Below are 22,715 nucleotides of genomic sequence, written 5' to 3'. Positions count from 1 at the left end.
TGCCAATGACTGCCACTAACCACCTCCTTGGGCCAGCTTTTCTCCCTATATAGCAAGTCATGTGGTTGGGTTTTCATACATCAATCACAGGTGCAGTGCCATTCAGTCAGTGTCCTTTCACATCCTTCAATGAGGGTTCCTTCCATTTTCAGTTTTGTGCTTGTTGCAATATGGGCTTTCCTCCAAAGCATACCAGTTCAGCTTAACAATCGGTTAGATTCCTCCACACCAGCAACAGTAATCTCCTGTCATAGGCACAGGGGAGTGCACTTTTTTATTCTGAGCATTAGCACTGAACTGGAGACATTTATCTAGTGCAGGCCTTATTGACAGTAATAGACTTTAAATTTGCATATAGTTTAACGGCCACGATCTAGGCTTGGTTCAACTGAATCCATTTGTGTGAATCAAACTTTTGTTTGAACTAGTGAATATACCAAACAGTTCAGTCTAGTTTCTTGGCCTTGTTCAGGAAAAGTCTTTTTTTAAAAAAAATTCTTGCGGAGTACTTTTGGAATGTGTAATGTACAGATTGAGTATTAAGCTGTGTCAAATGTAGCACTTTTCTTGTGTGGGCACTTGTTGAAATGCTGGCCTTTGCTGCAGGAATGAAAGTCAGTTTATTCATAATTGAAACCATGCATCCATGCAGAAAGCTGGGTGTGTTCTGACTTGAGGTAAAGGGCTCTTGGGATAGGGTTAGTGGAGAGAAGCAGCAGTGGAAGAATGCACGATTGATTACCTCAAGTTCAAAGGGCACAAACGCTAATGTGTGCATGGATCATGTTGTGCCAGACTCCTTTATTTTATTTACTAACTTGCTAGTTTAAGCATTTATCTCTTCTGACATGGTTTTTTTTATGTTCCTGAATGTAAATGGTATGTGCTTGCTATGTGAGGGTTTGTGCTGAAATAGAAGTGATTGGAGATAAGAAATGCCTGTGGTTTTTAATGGGAGTAATGTACTGTTTAAAGTATTGTGCAGCTACTGCTGCACAGCACTGATTCTGGATCTGGTCTGAATTTTTCTGAAGTGCTCTTGATTTGGATGAAATCATTGCAACCAAGTACTGGAAGTTGTAGACCACTCCATGAATTGACTGATGCCTGGACAGTACAGTTGCAAAAGTGTTGACTAAACGTCAGGGAAATAGAACACAGATTTTCCTGAGTATCCAATATTACTGGCAAAAGAGACCAGTTGAGCATCTGTTTTTGTCTCTTGACTAATGTATTTTACACTAGCCATTTCTTGGGCTAATATTTATTCTTGGACATTAATAGGAAATATACTTTGCAGCAAATATAGTGCTTGTGATTTAGTGCAGTGTTAATGGTTAGTATGCTCTATCATTGGGGAGGTGGATCTGTTGGGGTAATGACCACATTATTCTGCTGTTATTTTAAAGAAATTCATAATGTCAAGAATGTGAGTATATTGTTTCTGAGGCTATCAGAACAAACTTGTCTAATTGCCAGGAATGCATTCAGTATAGATGATCTGAGGCTAGTTGTAATGTCCCCATAATCCTCCTGATTAAAATCAAATCAGTTGAGTGACTGGGTTTGAATTGGAGTTCTTTCTATTATGCTCACTTAAGGTTTTCCCCCCAAATAACAAACCCCCAATATATAAATGTCATTTAGTAATGTCCCTTTATAAATACCCATATCTTGGTTTGTTTTTTTGCATTTTGTCTGCTTGGTTCATCTATTATTTGAGGTAGTTAATGTATCTGCCCTGCTAGTATTCCAGGTAAAGATGTATCTTTTGAAGTTTGGCTGTGAACAAAGACTTGTATGAGGCAATTTTTTATTTGAAATTTTCCTGGTCTTAGTATCAAAAATGCAAGTTAATAAGTTCCATTTAAAATAACTGAATAATTCTCAACTTACTCAGATACAAACTAAAACAATTGGACCTAATTTGCTTTGGAAAACCTCTCCCAATTTGTTTGCAAAGATAAGACTTTGTTTTAGACCCAGATCATTTCTGTATACTATTTGAGTGTGCACTTTTTTGGTTTATTTTGTTTTTCAGCCCATCCCAGAAATTTGTCCTAGTCTATTCTATGCCTTCCTCCTTTTTGTTTTTGGGACTTTAATCATCCACTATTTTTGTGTGAAAACAATCACCCTGAAGTTATGTATAGCAGCGAAAAATTCTGTAACATAGACAAATAGTGATTTCCCTACCCCACTTGGTACAGTTTCACAGTACACAATTACTGGACTGTAATGTGCTGTACAAATGCATTTTTTATTCACTTGATATCTTCAATTTATTATGTAAATATCAAGTAATTGTACTGCAGCACAATCTGCAACATCATGGCTTGGCAAATCCTCCTTTTGAGCATTACCATCAAGTCTGGCTCAATGGAAAGTGCAGGAGCAACACCAAGTATTCCTAAGGATGAGCTGCCAACCTGGTAAAGCTACCAAACAGGACTACTTGTATGCCAAACAGCGTACGTAATAAATGGAGCTAAGTGATCCCACAACCATTGGGTCACATTTAAGCTTGGCAGCCCTGCCACATCCAGTTATGAATGGTGGTGGATAATTAAACCTCTCTGGAGGAGATTTCAAGAATGTTCCCAACCCAGTAAATAGCAAAAGGAAAACCTGAAGCATTCTCACCAAAAAATGGTTCTACCTCCAGTGGTTCCCAGGATCTGAAGTTTTCAGCCAGTTCAATTCACTTTGCATGATATTGAGAAATGGTTAGAAGCACCAGATACTAAGGCTATCAATCCTGGTGCCATTTCATCAATAGTACTGAAGACTTGTACTCTAGAGCTTGCTGCTTCCCCCCCCCCCCCCCCCAGACTAACTTTTAGTACAGCTGCAACACTGGCATTTACCTGGCAATTTAGAAAATTGCCCCATTATGTCCTGTACACATGGCAGGACAAATCAAATTTGGCCAGATACTGCCCCATGTCTAATCATCAGTAAAGTGATGCAAGGTGTCATAATAGTGCTATTGAGCAGCATCTGATCAGTCATCTGTACGCTACCAGGGTCACTCAGCTTCTGACCTCATTACAGTCTTGGTTCAAATGTGGACAAGAGCTAAATTCCACAGGTGAGATGAAAATAATACCCTTGACATCACAGCCCCATTTGAGAGTGTGCCATCAATGGGTAGCAGGAGCAAGCAACCACTAGTTGGAATCAAATCTGGCATTTAAGATGGTTGTTGGTCGGTTCTCTCAGCTTCAAGACATTACTGCAGGTGTTCCTCTGGGTAGTATCCTAGGCCCAACCAGCTTCAGCTGTTTAATCATTTATCTTCTTTGACCTTTTTTTTAAATCTGAAGTGAAGATGTCTGCCATTGATTGCATAATCACCATTCATGAATCAAAAGCAGTCCAAACACCAAGATCCAGAAAGTATCCAGGTTTGGTCTAAGTGGCAACTTGCATTCACCCCACACAAATTCCAGGCAATGGCCATCCATGAACATTCAATGGTGTTATCATCACTGAATTTCCCCTACTAAGAGCATCCGAGTAACATTGACCAGCTGGACTTGCTACATCATTCTCTACAAGAGCAGGCCCAAGGCAAGGAATAACTTCCCTCTTGATTTCTCAAAGCATGTCCACCATCTACAAGGCGCAAGTGGGGTGTGATGTAATACTCCACATTTGCCTGCATGGGTGCTGCTCCAACAACCCTAAGCTTGACACCATCTCTGACAAAGTAGCCCAGTTGACTGGCACCACCTCTCCAAACATCCTTCACCACCACCACCACCAGTCAGAAGCAGCAATCTATATTATCTGCAAGTTGCCCTGTAAAAATTCTGCCCCGAGACCCTGAAAAAATCCCCTTCCAAACCAAAACCACTTTGAGAAGGTAAAGGACAGTAGATATGTGAGCACCACCATCTGCAAGTTCTCCTCAAAGCCACTCGCTGTCCCTTCACTCAGTCAAAATCCTGGAATTCTCTCCCTAAGGGCATTGTGGATCTACCTAATGGTTTTTGGACTGTTTCAAGGCAGCAGCTTGCTACCACCCTTCAATAGCAACTAGTGATGGGCAATAGTTGCTTGCCCAGCCATTGATGCTCAGTGAATGGATAAAAAAAAAGAACAAGATCTCAGTCGGAATGGAATGGGGTCATAATAAGTCTTTTCCAAAAAATGTGGATGTTTCCTTGTCACTTGTGCCTTGTAAATTTTAAATTGGAAGACATTTTAGTTGAGAGCTGTTGTACAAGTGTTATCCTTCACCGGTTAAGAGGGAAACATCTGAGCCAATTCAAGTGCTTTCCCAGTTTCCATCATCTACACTGTTTTTGAACTATTCAACAACTATGTACATGACAAAAAGTGGGAAAGCACTTGAATCCTACTAGATTTTACAGTTTCCAATTTATGCTGTGTAACAACATTGTTTTACAATTTCTTATAGAATCTGCCATGTGTGAGCATCTTTAAAACAGCTGTAATCTGTTTCTGTTCTGAAACTAAATCCACAATGGAATTTGACATTGTTTACATGCTCTTTAATTTGAACATTCCAGACCTGTGGTTTCCCTTTTGAAAAAGTGTTGACAATTGACTCCAGAGTTACAGCCTTGATGCAGTATAATCTCAATTCACCTCTGACTTTATTTTGGTGATCCAAATAATTAAAGTGATTAGAAATGAGTTGGCAACCGTTATGGCAGCTTGTTGCATATCCATTTGAGCTCTGGTGCGAATTGATTCAATTCTTCCTCTTGTGCGTAGTTTTCCTGGAGCTGCTTATGGGGAAGTTGTTTCTTAAATCTGATGTTGTGAAAATAGGATTTTTGCCTCCTTGATTGAGATCTTTTTGTATAAAGGGGCTGAGTCAGCTAATATTCTGTAAGATTCTCACTACTTGTGGACCTAAACCCTGATACAGTTCCGGTCACTAGTCTGCTCTTCAGCATGTACTTCAAACTGAACTTCTGAATAAAGCTTTAAGCATAGAATGGGCAACTGGAAAAAAACATTAACCTGGGTTTTTGTGAACATGTCATCTTAAACTCAGTGGATAATTCTTGATGTAGATTTAAGAAACATTAATACAGTAGAATAGAAATGTGCTGGTTGTGCATATCTGACTTCTGAGACAATATCATAGATGCTGGAAATACGCAGCAGGTTAGGCAGCATCAGTGGAGACGGTTAATGTTTTCAACTGGAGACTTTTTTTTTAGGAATACTTTTAAGCTTTCATTCACACTCTCTTGCCACTGCTGCAACAGAATTACAGGATTTGTTTAGGAGACCATTCAACCAATTTTATCTTGTATCCATTCACCTACAGAGCATTATGAACTTAAGACTACTTGCCTATCTTTCCCACCTACCCCTGTACATTGCTTCCAATCATCCAATGTCTCCTTGAATGCCTCAGCTGACTTGCATTCAGCCTCCCTTTCAGATAGTGTATTCCTGAGCTGAATCACTCCTATGGAATTGTTTCTCCATCTTCTCTCTCTAGACCTCCTTATTTCAAAACCTTCTATCAGGTCTCCTCTTAGAGGGAAAGAGGCTATGCAGAACAGTCCCAACTTCTCCAATCTGAATTCCTAACTGAAGTTTGTTCCCACATTTCATATCTGCACATCAAGATCTAGAATATTAATGTTAAATGAGTCACAGTACTAACTCTGGGAGGAGCTCTTCTAAAAACCAGGGGGAAACCAGCATTGACACTATTTTTTTCCTGATGCTCGGCTAGTTTTATATTTTCAGTGTTACTGCTTTTCATTCTGAGATAGGCTTGAGAAGTTATCACTGCATTGAACAATCTCTTTGCAAATACTGTATACCACATGAATAGCATTACCCTACATTGACCTTTCTGTTAGCTCTTCAAGAATTAAGTCAAACAAATTTCCCCTTTTTGTAAATCCATGTTGGCTCTTCACAGAGACACTCATGTCCAAATAACCACTTCCAGAAGCTTCCCCAACACCTGAAGTTAAACTGACCAGTCTAATTGCTGGGCTTATCCTTGCAATCTATTTGGAACAAGGATGTAATGTCTCCAGTCCTCTGGCACCTTTTTGTGAAGCTGAGTGAAGACTGAAAAGTTTCGGCCACTGCCTGTGCAATTTCTCCCTTTTCCCTTCAATATCCTTTTTTTTGGGATGCATCTCATCCAGTCCAGTGCATTGTTAACCTTGTGTTTTGATGGGCTATCAAAGACTTTGATAATTTGGACCCATTCTGGTGACACACTTTTTTTTTCTTCTTCTTTTACCTTTCTTAACGTTTTCGGAGCCCCCCTTTCCCGATCTACTTTACTAGCAGTTAGGTCCACTAGTTCATTCTCTTTCCCTTTCTCTTTTGGATTGGACACAAACTGCTATGGGAAAACTTCCTGAACATAATCTAGGAACATGTGCCTCTCTCCACTCTAAAAGCTATCACTGTCCTGGTCTGTATGCCGGTAGTTAGTCTCCACTTGTCACTCTAATATTGGCATTTCTAGTTTTCACTCTTCCACTGGTGTTTGCTCTGTATCACCTGCAGAGCAATGTAATTGCAACATTTTTTTTTGTCCTTTGCTTGACTTTTGTCCTTGAATCCCTTTTGGAGACATTCCTTTTTTTTTCTCCAGTGCTGAGATTCTTAAACCAACACTGCTACTGTGTCCCCCTACTTTCCTATCTCTTCTGAAAACTTCATTCCCTGTCCTGTCCTTCCAAGTTACTTCTCATCACGGCATCATCCTTTCAACATATGCAGTCTGGGTCTATACAGCTGAGTGGTGTGCCTCTAGGTGCTCCCTGTTTGCCTGATGACCTTGAGTGTTTCCAGAATTTTTCATTGAAGCAAAACAGTGCATGGATAAGATTAATTTGAAGGATCTCCAAGCTTTTCAAAATTAAGCAAGAACTTTATCTCCATAATCGACTCTGACCCATGCTAACCATTCTCCACCTTTCCTGAAATTTATGCAAATTGGTGAATGACCAAGGGGTGCATAGATTTGCTTTTCTCAGCTTCTGAGCAACTTTGGGGTGCGCAGTTGGTTTGAGGAAAACTAACTAACAATGAGAAAATGGTGTATGAGAGAGGGTGTGAAGAGCAGTTGCAGTACTTCTGGAAGTGCAGAGGTGAGTAAAGAGCGCATTCGTATATACCAATTTAGTTTAAGGGTGTGGGTACATCACAGATGTTTAGAACAGCTTTTATGGAGCTTTCATTTTGTGGTTCACACTTTGAACTCCAGATGTACCCCCTTATTTCAAGTGCTTGAAATCAGAGTTTTTCTGCAATGGGAATATCTTTCTGTCAAAGCTGTTCCTTCTCCCTCAACTCTGCAATTTAAATTGATACCTAAAACTATGATTCAATAAATTTGAAGATGGAAATTGAGCCTTGATAATGGTTTATCTGAGGTACTTTACTTTAGAAATATTGCCAAACATCTAAAACGATCTAGTTTAAAATCATTTGGAAATGAAACACTGACATTACTATAACACACACTTCTAGCATGTTGTGTCCGAAGAAAATTTGCATTTTTTTTGCATCTTTTAGCTGATAACATGCATGTTCAATGATTTTGGTAGAGTAACATCACTGGCTTTAACCAGAAAATATTAAGATGTGTGAAGCTTAAAATGGAACATTGTCATACATAAACATTCTGAATAGTGGGTGATCTGCTTTCAGTAATAACCATTTCAATGTAGGAAAGTGAACTTTGGCTGACTTGTGATATTGACAACTATAGATTATTTTATGGGAAATAATTGATGTTAGCTCCCGTGGGCACTATAATGCTGAAATCACTTCAAACAGTACATCAAGCAAATTGGAAAGAATCTGTTGATCTAATGGATGTTATTTTGTGGAGCATAGGCCAGTTGGGTCAAATGAACTGTGTCTAATCTCTTAACCTTTGTGATTGACAAAGTCATTCATTATTTTGAGCTTTCAGTTCTGCCATAGATTAACTGTTCAATTACTTGTATATTAAAATCTATTAAGTGAATATAGTGTTAATCATATGCTGAATGGTAATGACCAGAATATCTAAGGTACCTTTTTTGATGTGCAGAATAATGATTATTGATTTTTTTGGGGGGGGGAGCTGTTATGTTTTCTGAATCCACTAATCAGTTGTCATAGTTGATTTTTAGGCTAGCAGCTGCATTATGGAGTTTTGAACTGAAATTTTCTAATACTTTTTGTCTGAAAAGTTTTTGACTTTGAAACATTTCAAAAATGCTCACCTGTTAAATGGTGTGCAACTCAAACTGTCAACACCTGCTTTGCAAAATGTGAAGCAATTTGTTCTTGGAATAATTTAAGTTTTTTTTTCCTAGTTTTGTTACCTTTTTCAACTGCCATTTTTGCATGTACATTATTCAAGTGTCATGCAGATAAAGTGTGGTTAATTAGTTTTGTTAACTCTACCAGCAGCTGAATTGTAGAAATTATTATTCTATTATTCATGTATATTGTATTTATAAGACTAAAGGTGGCACACTTGCTTAGGAGTCTAGTTTTTCTTAAAAATTGAAAGAGCAAACGTTTATGAATAATGGGCATTGACAGTAAGAAAAGATTAAGTAAAACAGTGCAACAAGCTGAATATTGACTTATTTTTGTCTCTTCCAGACCGTGAAGATCAATCTATTCTTTGCACGTAAGTACCTATTTTATGTTCATATATGAATTTATTTATGAACTAATATCTAGCTAATACAGAAACATCTGAATATTATGTAACTGGTGAAAGAGCAGTAGTGGTAAATATCATGAATTTCAATTGTTGATATGGAGTTTATTTTTATTCCATTTTCTATGCAGATTGGCAGTGTTTAAAATTTTCCTAGTAGTTATTAATAACTACTATCACAAAGTTTGTAAATGTGCATAGGTGGCCTAACCAGCAAAAGGTGCAAATTATTCCATCTTTATGAATTCAGTGATGTCCAAGCACTGATTTGTTAGCTCCAAATGAGGAATGCAAGCCAATTGGAACTGTGCTCCACAGGCTCTGCCATATAGGGAACTGACAGTAACCACCATCCAGGAATCCATTGCTGTACAAACTAAGCATTTCATTTTATTTTTACTTTTTTGTAATTGAACCTGTTAATGTACCACTTGTATAGGAAAATAGTCTTGTTTGTTTTTCTGGTAGCATTGTTTTTTCTGCCTGAACAAAGTTGAGACCTGGTGTATTTAAAACCATGACCATCTCATTCTGTGACTAAAACTGTCCATGGCCTGATATAGACCAGTGAAAAATTTCTAAATCTTGTTGAGCTGTCTGGCTTAGAGTTCTTTGTCCCCTTTTTGGAAATCCATTTTATGGAGATGGTCACTGATCATTCTAACAATGTGCATATGATCATACATGTGATTTCAAAGACTTAATCTAAGCTTGGAAATGAATGTTCTCTAATTCCTAATTATTTGTCAATTCTTTTTGAGCTTCAGATGTAAGTGTCCTGGAATTTCAAACATACAGACAGGATGCCAAGTAACTGAACTCAACTGTCCAGTCAAAATGCAAATTTTGTTTGGGTCTGTTGCACTACAGATAATAAACATTTTTATTTGGAGAAGCCAAGAGTACAGCTGGAATGGTTTCAGAATTTTCATTCCTTTTTTAATCCTAAATTTTTCAGACCATTCATACTTTTTCATATGATGTAATTAGCTGTTTACCTGTTTAATTTTGTGGCTCCTGTTCCATGTACATTGGTTTTGAATACTACTTCATTTATTGTAGCAATATATTAAAGGGGAAGTCATATAACCAACAGAAGATGCACGAGGCTGCAGATGTCCTTTTTTTTTTTGTCAGTTTTCTCGCAATTAAGATCTTTCCATCATCCCTCAATAATTGACTCTCAATGCCACTGCTAACCAATGACATACTTTTACATTTTGAGGCTTATGTGAATTTGGGTTGGTTCAGCATTTTAATAGCAAAGGTTACTGTTGACCAAGCCCAAGAACTAATTAATAAACTTGTCTACCTAAATGTTGCCTCTGTCATAGACAATTGCACTGAACATATATAATTCATTTTAGTATTAGCAGCATTATTTGAGCTAAGAACTCGTTGCAGTATATTGCATGAACATTATTAAAATAATTGTTCAAGATATATCCTACAGCCTGATTTTAAGCTCTTATTCATTTGATAAGCCCAGTATCCAAACATTTATCTATTTTGGCCAGATTATCAAGGTATGCATGTTAGTTTTGTTTAAATTTGGCAACTGCAAAGTTACCAAAATAGCTTGACCGTTCTTGCCAAAGAATGCAATTGGTAAATGATCTTGGTTTTGATTTAGGAGAAGGTTATTTGAATATTATTACCTTACAAGGGCATATGACTGAAATTGGCCTTCGCTGAATTGAAATCCCTAATTGTGGCTTTGAATGCCAATCATAATGGATAGTGCATATTTTCATAGACATGATTTTGGTCAGATCTCAGATTCCTCCTGTGTAGCAATTTCTTGTAGATTTCTTCCAAAGCTCTGAAGTGACCTTTCTGAAAAGAATGTGACCTGGTGTTGAGTCATGTTGAACACCACAGAAAAGCCAACCTGAGAATGAGTTACCTGCTGTGGTGACTCCATAGTCATGAAATCGGTGTGACCAAGCCTGTTAATAGCACTCTGTCACCATAATGATGCCAGCAGCCATAGCTATCTATTTAATTTGTTGTCATGACTACTTCATCTTTGATCCTGCAGGGTAGTTCATGTTGCACTGAAACAGCATTCCAAGGGAAGTTTGTTGCGTTGGTCTTTAGTTGTGCTTAAACTTTTTTGAAAGCCAAGACTATTGTCTTTTGAGTAACTTGTGGCAGAACTAAACTGATTGTAAGCGCTTGCCAAAAAGCTAAACAAATTGGAAAATCTTCCTTTTTTTTTCAAATTGCAAAGCTGGGGAGGTTATAAAGTTTGGCTTGAATCTAGGATCTTCAGTGGCTTTCCCTGTTTGGCAGTTGTTAGCTCGTGGAAATACTACAAACATTTTGTGTACGAATCTTTTACCCCCAGAGAGGTTATGAGAACTTGCCAGTGGTTCTGGAATTTATTACTAGTTCACATATGGAGAACTTTGCATTTCTCCATGATCTCATGACCATAGGAACATGGGACTTGACAGTGGGACTAGGCCAAATGGCCTTAACTTCATGTTTAAATAAGCTTGTAGCAGATTTGGTTGGTGTCAATCCAATTTGTCTCTCCGACATAAAAATTAAGGTGGGGGTATACTATTTGGTTCTTTGAGCATACTGTGCCATTCAAGAAATCGTGGTTAACAATCCTCACTCTATAGTTTTCCTGCTTTCTCCCTCTACCTTTTTAAGCCCCATGAAATATGTCTAACTCCTTCTTGAAAGCATTCAGTGTTTGGACTCAACCACTTTGTGGGAGTGGATTTCACAGGCTCACCAATGCCTGTTGGCCCTGTTTAGAGGGGACACAATGTGTGTACTTAGCTGATCCGCCATTTCTTTGTTTCCTGTTAATAGGTCCCTTACAGACAGAATTATTGGTCTTCACTTACCTTTTTTCCCCTCTTATGAAGCTGTTACAAATTGAGTATTTCCTGCCAACTTGCTCCATCTTCCCTTTTCCCCCTATTAATCAATCTTTGTCCTCTTCATTTGAAATCTAAACTGCTCCAACCCTCTGTTTGGCTGTTCGTTGTTTGGGCCAATTTATTGCCTTTTCGTGGGAACTAATACTATCCCAAATAACCCTTTTTTTAGCCATAGTGAGACCACTGTCCCTTTTTTTTGTGCCAGACAGGAATGAAGAATTGTTGCAGTTCCTCCATGTACTCTTTAAATGTTTCCCATTGCCTATCCACCATTATCCCTTAAGTTGGTCATTTGTTTGGAACATTATTACTCATACAATTCTAGTTTCTTTGAGACCAGAGTCCTGAATCTGAATAATCAACCTACATCACTCTCCATCTTGCTGGAGAGTTCTCCATATTGTGATGCTTCCCTAAGCAGCGCCTCTCAGCTAGATTGCTGATTTATTCCTTTTTAATTGCCTAATACCCAGTCTTGGTTGGCCTGTTCTCCAATGAATTCCTCACCTCTCAATCTAGAGCCATCCTCTACACACTCTGGAACCCATCCACTGTTAAAGATTGGGTTAATTAAATCAGTATACAGATTGAAGGCTTGCACTTCTTAATTTCCTATTTAATATCTTTCCCAACATTGTATACAGATATTAAAGTGTAGCCACTATCTTTCTAAGCTGTCCCAGTATAGATTCTGCTTCACAAAAGATGATATCCTTCCTCACTATTGTATTAGTTTGTGTTTTAAAACCAGCAATGCTACTCCATCTGCTTCCTCCTTGTTTGTCCTCCTTCCTAAAAAAAAAATATCCCTGCATAATTATGACCATTCCTGGTCACCTTTGCAGCCATGTCTTCATAAACTCAACTATATAATTCTTGCAAATGGATATAACAATGTCTAATTCATTCACTTGATTGTGAATGCTCCACATGTTAAGATGCACTGCCTTAAGGCCTCTAAGCAAACCTTTTTTCTTTCATATTTGGAGGGGGGGGTGCGGGAGTGGGTAGAAATAAAATGACATGTCTTGTTCTCGGTCTCAACTTTGTTTATGGTGAACAGTGATTGCCTTTTTAGTTCTGCTTTGTTAGGTCGGATAATCACAATTCATGTAACCTTACTGTTAGCATGATGTGAATATGTAAGTTCCAGTGGCCTTTGGTCTCTAGTAATGCTTCATTGATGTTTGGGTTTAAACTAAGCTTGCTTGACGACAATACAAGTGTGATGAGAGCTTGTAGCCTTGCACATCGGTGACAGGATATGGAAGAAAGCACTTTGCCTCCTTTTCACCCCCCCACCCACCATAGTTATTAGTTCAGGAAAATTAAGGACATCTGTTCTTGGTGTCAATGGATCGGTGTAAATAAGGTGATGATGTTTGCTCACTGAGGAATGGGTGACTATTTCCTTTTGACTTCGAGGGATGAAAAGCTGTGTATATCCGAACAGTTGGATATTGGATAACTGTGAATTTCTGGTTTATATTGAAGACTCTTAACAAAATTCACTCAATAGGAAAGTAACTTATAATTTAATATGCAAGTAATAGAACAATCTTGGCATACTTTCATGTATACCACACTGAACAGATTTGGATTTATGAAGCTTAACTCCCTAATCTTGACTGTTCTGGAATGCGAATGTCTCATTACCCATACAGGCTGAAACTGAGATAGTAAGGAGGTTGGAAGATGTTCATACGAGAGAAAACATTCTTCTGTAAATTACCTTCACTGACCTAAGGATTCAAGAGACACGGAGAGACCGGATGGGAGCTGGTGGAAAGGTTAACTCTTTGTGGTCTGATTGGAGTGTACCCTTGTCATGAATTAGATGTTTGCAGGGTGTTCCCTGGAGCTCAAGATCTGGAAATGTTTTGAATTTTGCATTTTGGGAATCTAAGATTAAGTGTCCTACAAAATGGCAGTGATATTGGGCATGTTAGCTGAGCGCAGTTACCTCATGACCTTTTCCACATAAACTTCCTTTTAACTAGTCAAAATTATCTAGCCAAAGGCAATTGGCCATTTGGCCTGGCTTGATCAGGGTTTCTCACTTTGTGCATGTAGTTTAATTAAGTGTACTCTGACCTGTCAGAATTTCTCTTCCTCGGCAAACTTTTGCTGTTTTACTGATCCTTTTCTGATTAAGGGCGTATAGTGTTTTTGTAAATTTAATACCAATTTCTCTAAAGACAGCTTGTTTGCAGCAATAAGGGGAGAGCTCTTGGGGGTAAGAGGTGGTGCTGCTACCCTGCTAATGGTTTAGAACCTAAGATCCAGCCTGGCGTGTAGGTATCTATTATAGTGTAACATTGATGCCATTGGCAAATAAAGGTAAAAATTTAAACTAAACTAAGAGTTTTATATTCCAGACTACCCCAGGATGATCTCCCAGACAAACCAAGAGAGGCTTGCAGGTTGAATCCATCAGGGATTCCCTGAGCCATCTCAAATTGGTACTTTTAACAGTGATGGTAAAGTACACACCCAAAGGATTTCTGTGTCTGTCTGTGTCCGTGTCAGTGTCCTTGTATGGAGTAGATGCTCCTGAAAGCTTTAGAACCAGGTGACTGAAAAATCCTGACTTGTGTAGATTGATTCTCAGCTTCAATGTCCTTTCTTCCCCCAACCCTCAGTGTTGTAAACTAATTGAGGGAATGAAACGTTGAGATGGATGCTGTCAGCTCAGTGACCATTTGAATTCTTTGGAGTTAGTACTAGGTATGGAATGAGCAAAAACTGCAATATGTACACTGAATCAAAATTAACTTTATTTCTCCACCTGTTCCTTTTTCAATACAGAGGAGAATCTGGTGCTGGCAAAACAGAAAACACTAAGAAAGTTATACAATATCTGGCCCATGTCGCTTCTTCCCACAAAGGGCGAAAGGACCATAATATTCCAGTGAGTTAAATTTTCAAAAAAATCCCTAGCGGCATTAACCCCACTATTGTATGATGCAGGTATATTTGTTTTAATTTCTTGATGCAATATAATTTTAATGCTGATGTGTGGCTTGTGCATAATATAACTAATTGACTACTGTGTGATGCTGCCATATGCAATGCATTTGCTCTTTACAGCATGGCATCAATAACTTATGCTTGGAGCTTAAAAATATCCTTGTAATGTAACTTTCCTTATTCCACCACAGTTAAGGCTATTTTGTGAAATAACCTGCATTCTAGTGCACTATGCTCAGATATGAGTATGTTTTGTCTCATGGAATCTAAAAATTAGGTTTTCCTGATCATCGTCGTGCTCCTCGTATGGTGACAACACTAAAATTAATTGAAAACCCAAGAAAGATATCTCGATGTAAATAATGCACCAATCATCAGTGTGCACAGTTGTTGAATAAATCCTATGACAACTATGTTCCACAGTTATGAAAACTGAAAGAATTCTTGTTTTTGGAGCTCCCTGACCTTTGCATTCCATTTTTGTTTAAAAAAAACAAAAATACCAAGAGGCTATAGTGACCTCCTTTCTATATTTTAGTCACTGCATGTGTCCCAAAAGGCGCACACTATGGGTTATTGTAGCAAATATTTGAAATTATTGTTGCAACCAAACAGTCATAAAGTCACCCTGGGGAATTTCGATGATTTAAAAGCTGTAGCCAGGCTTCTGCAATCCTATAAAATATTACATGGCATGTCTGCACTTTTGAAGCAGTTCTCATTCCAGTCTAGATTCCTGAGACCACTTTTATAACATATGTTGTTTCCACCCTTCTCATCAGTGATAGATCAATCATTTTCCCAGCTCCCCATGTTGCAATGAACTGTTACCCTGATTCTCTAGTTTAAATGTTTGCTATTTTATAATAGTCATTCCTTCAATCTCTCCTCCTTTGGCATTTAAAAAAAAAAATTCCTATAAACCCTAAAAGTACCCCTACCCAGTTAAAATAACTCATTTCTCCTAAATTCATATGTAATTAATTGAAGTCACACATCTAGGGAAAGCTTTTGACTACAGTGTACACAACTGTTGGGATAAAACTATTTCACCTTAGTGCTAAGTTAATCTCTTGCTGAGCATTGTCTCCATGAGCTGTCTTTCCTGACCATAATAATTTCAAATGTTTTATTGGAATATGCACAAAAATGTTGCATTGTGACTAATCTGTTAAATCTCCATACTTTGATTACCTTCAATATTTTGAGGAATTTGAGATGTGATGAACCATCTTAAGTGTCAAGTCTTTTTTTGAAGATAGAGTTACTTAGGATTTGGCCTTCCGTGCAAAACCAGACAATAGTGTGGCGGAGCCTGCTATATCTATTCTGGATAGCAATAGAGTGGAAGTATTAAATGTAGCCACTGCAGTACCATTTTAAATGACATTACTAAAATCTATACATAATTGCGTGCATCTCAGTGGATAATTTCTTTGATTCACCAGAAGTTTTGTTTAATTCCATGAGCAAAAACTAATACTTCTGCTTCAATGCAATGCTTGCTCTGCAGAGCTTGGGGAAATGTGTCCAGCTGTTGAAGTTTATGCATATTTGAGGTTAATATGTATCTCCTAACAGTACTATTTATCTGTTTGCGACCACGCAGCCCATTTCGCCTAAACCAGTGAAACATCAGGCAAGTGTTAAATGCTGTTCAGTTTAACTCTTTGCAGCATGTAATCAAACTCTTCCAGTTTAATGGTTACTTCCATTATTTTAAAAACTTCCTTTTCACTTTTCCTTTACTGTAATTGCTTTAAGAGCTCCTAAGGGAGTCTTTGTGCAAACCTTTTTTTTTTAAAAAGAGCACATTTACTTGCTTTCTGGTCTTTTTCTAAAATCTGAATTCTGAAATAAAATGATCATTTTCATGGTTTTTCAGATACTTTTTTGTAATTAAACCCTTATTTTCCATGTACTATTGCTAAAAATGATACTTTGAATGTTATTCATATGCAAACATTATGGGACTGAAGACTATTACTTGTGTAATTTCTACCTAAGCTGGTACTTTTTATGGTTTGAAAAGAGGAGACAAAACTTTGGCAATTGTCTTTAATGATCCTGCTATTTCTTTATTTTGAAGTATAGATTTTTGGGCACTTCTGCAGGAAATGGCCCATGGTGTAATGACCTCTCTATAATTTTAGAGGCTATATCTTGAATTAACTCTCTTGATGGGACACATTGTCATTATATCTTTGAAGGCAAATAGTTTTTTGAAAGATTGCCCTGTGGAAGGAAAGCTCTTATTGACTAGCCTGTATATGTGAAGTTACTTGTGAATACATTGCCTTTTTGCTAATGCTGAGCTTAGTCTTTGATAACTTGTCCCTCTAGAAATAGGATTTTCAATGCAAAGGGGCAAGGGGTGAGTGGCAGTCTTGCATTTAGTTGGAAAGGATAACTAATTGCCAATCTGTTTAGTGGGGGGAAAAATCAACGTGGCATTCTTGTCTCCATAATAGGAAGTTATAAGATGCAGTAGTGTACTTTTCTATTTTAACAATGAATAATTCATAGTGCTGTCCCATATCAATAAAATCTGAAGTCACAATTCATACCAAGCTGGATCTGGTTCAGACTGTTGACTTTGGTTTGCTGTATAAGTTTGCCTTTTGCTGAATCTCAATTTAGTTACATCTTAAACCTGCTGTTCTAATGTTTGTGCAATACACTTATTATCCTTTACAACACCTCACCCTCCAAACTTGAGCTTCTCCAAGACACATTCCTCCTGTATTCCAACTAGCATAGAGTCCTGTTTACCATTCACCCCTGCACTAGCTGATCTGCAATGGTGCTTGGTTCATCAAATTCTCTTTCAAATCCATTCTCACCTGCCCCATCTACGTAACCACCTCCATTCTTGCAGCCCCAGCCTCTTTTTTTTTCAATCCTCATCTCCACAAGTTCTCATTTCCTCACTATTGGTGCCCGTGTTATGAGCACTATGAGCACTATGGGGCTCTGGAATTCCTTGCATAAGACTCTTGCTTTTTAAAAGCTGTTTCTATAACCTACCCCTCATTGAGCCTTCTGTCTCCTGGGGATCAGTTTGGAATTTTTGTTTTGTTTGCAGTCCTGTCATGCACTCGAATGTCAATGATTTACAATCGCGTGCGTGTGTGGTCGGTCGAGGCCGAATAACGAACGGCTTAGTTCCCTCTTATGAAGGAATATGCGTGGACGTGGGGGGAGGGCGAAGACGTGGGATGGTTGTATTGGTAGGAAAATTACCTTTGTCCAAACCAACACTTTTTTTTGTGTTGAGATTCAGGAACTTTATTTAGGATTGAAATGACTCCATGTATTAAGAAAATAACATTGCTTGACATATAATCTGTAATGCTTTTGTTTTTGAATTTGTTTTAACTCATTAAGATCAGTAGCTATTAGTGAATGATATTAGCTTAACTCCTTCCTATTAGGTGGTCACTATTTTGGATTTGCTTTTATAGGAATACATTTTTTACTGAAACTTTAACACGATTTTGAAATTATCTTATTTTGTTAAATCTTGTGCATATAGCATCTTTTTATCTTTAGCATGTTTGGTTTCTGATCCAGATTGGAAGTCATATTAAACATGTTGTCATGTCTCTAACATTTTTATTTTGGTATGCTATCTGTTTCTGCCCATTGACAGAGTGGAACATCACTGTTATATGTGAGTAGCATGTAGTTTTAAGTCTCTAACAATTTCATGGCATATCTCACATTGGGCACAAGAAACAGGATGCTATTGTTCCTATATGCAACACAGGATTTTTACTCCCACTGAGTTAAAGTTGCAACAAACAATAGTGTTAATTCTTGATTATGCCTTTCCTGTTCTGCTTAGCATGATCTTTCTCTGCTTATCTGCTAAAACCAACGCAATGTTTTGTTACAGAATGACTGGTCTGTACCCTAGGCATACTTGCATCAAGTGAAAAATATTTTATACTCCTCCCATAAATTTAAATTTATCCTGTCTTATTTAATGTCAAAGTATTAGAGAAGATGAATACCTTCTAAAGCTGTCCTTCTCGACATGAAGCATAGCACTTGAAATTTTGAAGTTTCAAAATGGTGAAACTCTTCCTAAAAACTCGTGTTCAGGTTACTTGGTATCAACATCAGTTGCCTTTTTTTGAACCTGCACAAGTTTATGATCTACTTTATTCTAGTAACTGCTTTTTTTTTGTTTTAAATGTGCATAGTTAGTTAATGAGCTTTTTTACTATAACTTTATTGGATGAGGAAATTCTTGATCTAAAATGTTGTTTAAGAAATCAGAATCTTGCTCTTTAAATATAAATTGTTCTCTTCCATGTTTTTCAATAGCTGTTTGGAGGGATGGGGGAGGGCTATGAAGAATGTTGCAGCGATCACTGGTGCAGTATGTTAGGAAATTGCTGATTATCCTCTGACTCTTATGCAACTCGCACACTCTCTTTAATCTTCCACTTGTCGCAGTCGCTTCCTTCTGGAGAATGAGTGCTGGACTATTTTATCTGCCATCTAAAAATGCAAATTTGGATGTGCTAATATGTTATAGGCTGAGACTATACAGTGAAGGATAGTTTATTTTTCTGTTTATCTAAATATTTATCTCAATTCTTTTCAAAAGCTGATTTAAGTTTTGGATCTATAAATAATTATGGTTGTTACCAGTTTGTGCAACTCTAAATCAAATCTTGTTACACAAATAGTAAAATAAAAAAAGGAAAAGTTACTGTTCTACTGAATGTTTGCTTGATTGGAGACTAACTTGTATTGCATTTTCTTCTATCCCAGATGTTTGTGGCTTAGTAAATAACTTCTCTGCATGATGTTGAGAATAAGGAATATGCACAACTTATGCTTGGATGTTAGCCATTTTGCTTTGATTATATTGGCTCTGGTGCCATAATAACTGTCCTAGGCATTGATGTCCAATGAATAGAACATGACCCAAATATCTGCACAAAGACTGAGCTTTGTTTTTCATCACCCATGTTTGACATGTAAATTCATAGTTTGAATTTATTATTCTAAGATTTGTACATTTAGGGTTTTAATTTCAAGGTTTTTCTAAACTTTTTTTGGTTTCAATGCTGGATGATACCAATCAAACAGAACACTGAGCCAAATCACCAAGTGGAATTTGCATGCAATGGTATGCTTCAAATAATTCTAGACACAGGAAATCGCTAGTGGTCAAATAGCTGAAAGTTTAAAATTATGTTCATCAACTCTGGGCTCAGCTTCAAATCCAGGCCAAGGTCAGAATGGTTTCTCCCTTTTTTTCTCATGCATTTGCAGCTCCCAAATGTCACCAGTGATGAAAGAAAATCCTCAGTCAGGCTGATGGCAACTTAACTGGGGGAGCAAAATGCACGACAACAGATGAACTACATTGTGTCAATCACAAACATAGACAAACATGGACAGCGTATCTGAAGTTACTGCAGGTATATGACATCTTTTGGTCAATGCCTGAATACTAGAGAGGTCTAAAACAATCCTGATTTCAAGGGGCAGAAGCTGTAAGTTTTTTAAAAAAACACAGATCACAACCACATTGGCTAGTGTCATGTGACTGGGAGAAAATGAGGACCACAGATGCTGGAGATCAGTGTGTGTTGCTGGAAAAAGCACAGCTGGTCAGGCAGCATCTGAGGACCAGGAGTCAACATTTGGAGCATAAGCTCTTCGTCAGCTCCAGCTCTATTCCTGATGAAGAGCTTGTGCTCGAAACGTTGACTGCCCTGTTCTTCAGGTGCTGTCTGACTGGCTGTGCTTTTTCAGCACCACACTTTGCAAGTAAACAGTCACATGTCAACCATCTCTTGTTGGTATTTGTCCTGCAAGTCTTAGACTACTTGTGCTAAATTGTGGGCGGCACGGTGGCTCAGTCATTAGTACTGCTGCCTCAGTGCCAGAGACCCGGGTTCGATTCCAGCCTCTGGCGACTGTTTGTCTGTGTGGAGTTTGCACATTCTCCCCATGTCTGTGTGGGTTTCCTCCGGGTGCTGCAGTTTCCTCCTGCAGGTCAGGTGAATTGGCCATGCTAAATTGCCTATAATGTTAGGTACATTAGTCAGGGGTAAATGTAGGGGAATAGGTCAGGGTGGGTTACTCTTCGGAGGGTCAGTGTGTTCTTGTTGGGCCGCAGGGCCTCTTTCCATACTGTAGGAAATTTAATCTAATCAGCAAACTCTCCATTTCCAGCATGAAAGCTTCCTGGTTTATACAAAATGCCATGCTCTGCATTTAATCTCCAAACCATTGAGTTTTGAATTTCATTTCAAAAAATATAATTCGGGCACTGCAAGTGTGCTCCTCTTTAAGCATGCATATTGTGTTTCTGTGCATGATTTTGTTCTAGTTCCTTTTCAACTGATACATGGCTTTTGAATCTATTGGATTCAGTTGCAAAATATAATCTGTTCCATAGACTTCAACAGAAGCTGCTAATTAATAGGCATCAATATTGCTTCTCTCCCACTGTAGTTAATGGAAGTCCATTGAAAACTATTGTTAGTTCAAATCTCTCCTGCAAGTTAATTTAATGATTAAATGGATGCAGGAGGTGATCTCTGTGCCCAGGAATTAAGATGTCTTTTCTACTCTGGCTCTGCTGTTCTGAGGAAAACCTCTTTAACTGAACTTCTGAATAAAATCTTAGATTGAATTCAGAGCATTCAAAATAAAATGCATGAAGTCTGTGTAGGAAATGATAGAAATGTTAGATTTTGACATTGGTGTTTAAAATCATTTGAATATCAGGATTCTATTAATTTTCTGAAGTTGCTCATCAGGTTCATTGAGGATTTGTTTTTATTAATTTCCTATTTCGATGGTCATTACTATGAGGGATGATGGAAACATCATGTCACTTGAACTGTACTGCTTCTTGATTAACTGCAGTCTAAAAGTTGTAGTGGAGGGGCCTGTGAATTTTACGATCTCCTTGATAAAGTACAATTGGAATGCATTAACTTTAAGAACCAAAGGAAGAGGTATAACTTTGTTGTTTTTTGTGAAAAGTTCATCCTATCATGTACTATTTCAGACCAGCTGATTATCCTTAACTGGTATTATATAGGGTGCAATCTGTCAAGCTAATTGCTTCAACCATGATTAAAATGATTTTACAAATTGGTAGTGCAAATGAGTGAAAGTCTGTAGTACCTTCCATGCATCTGATGGCTCTGGCAATAGTTTATTGCAGCAATCTTGTGTGCAAAAGATTGAGACAATTATGATAGTAAAAAATCACGGGGTCTGGAGATAAAGTGGGAATATGGCATTGACGAAAGCAGGCATGGTTGTATTGAATGGCAGAGCAGGCTCTCTGGCCTGAAAGGCCTATTCCTTCTAGTTTGTGTATATATGTGGATCTAACTGGACTTTTTTTTTTCCAGTGGTTCTCTATCCTAGCCCAAAACTGTGCATCTTCACTGTTCCTTCATTTTAACAGATGTTTGATATTCCATTATATTTACTGGAAGCTACTAACATCCCTGTTAGAGTTTAACGTTTTTTTAGCAGTAATTCTTTAGCAATGCCTTTGCAATCAAAAGATAACTTTTCAAGTACTGTTACCTTACTGTCTCTGGAAAAATGGGTGATTAGGGGGTAATCCTAGATCACCCCCAAGTTATTATAAATGTTGCCCAATTTTAACAAAAGTGCCCTTTCAAATTTTTGATACCAAGTTGGTTTGCTTGCTTTTAAGTTGTCAATCAGAGCAGCAAGCTGTAGTTGGAGCTTGTGGTTTTAAACACTAATATGTGATTAGATCTCAAATTTTAACCAACCACTATTTCCATAATGGAAGTTAATTTCTCTGTCCTGGACACAGAACACCACCACTTAGGAGTTGTTGCAGTGCTGAAGAGAATGGCAGAGAAATTTTGAAATTCAAAGTAGTCTGTGTCTTTAACTACTTGTCTTTTAACTAACGTCCACCTTTTTTATGATGTATTAATCAAATGTTTTTGCTAAACAAAATAAAATGCTTCATATAGTATCTGTGGACATACATTCATGAGGCTGCATTTAAAAGCACCTTTTGCAACTGAGTGACAAAGCAAATGCAAAGTCTTGTATATAGTTTCCATTCCTTGAGGGAGCGAAGTGATTCCATATTTATCCTCCATATTTATCTTGTATTTGTCCTCCAT

At 37.8% G+C, this 22,715-nt stretch overlaps 1 protein-coding gene across 3 annotated transcripts in view; it reads left to right on the top strand.

The window, feature by feature from the left end:
- Positions 1 to 22,715, top strand: part of LOC122562058 (myosin-10) — a 159,471-nt gene that overhangs the window by 61,955 nt on the left and 74,801 nt on the right. Inside the window, exons 4-7 of one of the 3 annotated variants that reach the window (XM_043714524.1) lie at positions 8,626 to 8,653; positions 14,395 to 14,497; positions 16,166 to 16,195; positions 18,209 to 18,229. In XM_043714524.1, coding sequence (XP_043570459.1) covers positions 8,626 to 8,653; positions 14,395 to 14,497; positions 16,166 to 16,195; positions 18,209 to 18,229 — 182 coding nt within the window. The remainder of the gene's footprint in view (positions 1 to 8,625; positions 8,654 to 14,394; positions 14,498 to 16,165; positions 16,196 to 18,208; positions 18,230 to 22,715) is intronic. The other 2 variants (XM_043714525.1, XM_043714526.1) reach the window with 2 other exon arrangements.

The sequence above is a fragment of the Chiloscyllium plagiosum genome, chromosome 24 (assembly GCF_004010195.1).
Source record: "Chiloscyllium plagiosum isolate BGI_BamShark_2017 chromosome 24, ASM401019v2, whole genome shotgun sequence".
NCBI classification, from domain to species: domain Eukaryota; kingdom Metazoa; phylum Chordata; class Chondrichthyes; order Orectolobiformes; family Hemiscylliidae; genus Chiloscyllium; species Chiloscyllium plagiosum.
This window is presented reverse-complemented; position numbering and strand designations above follow the sequence as displayed.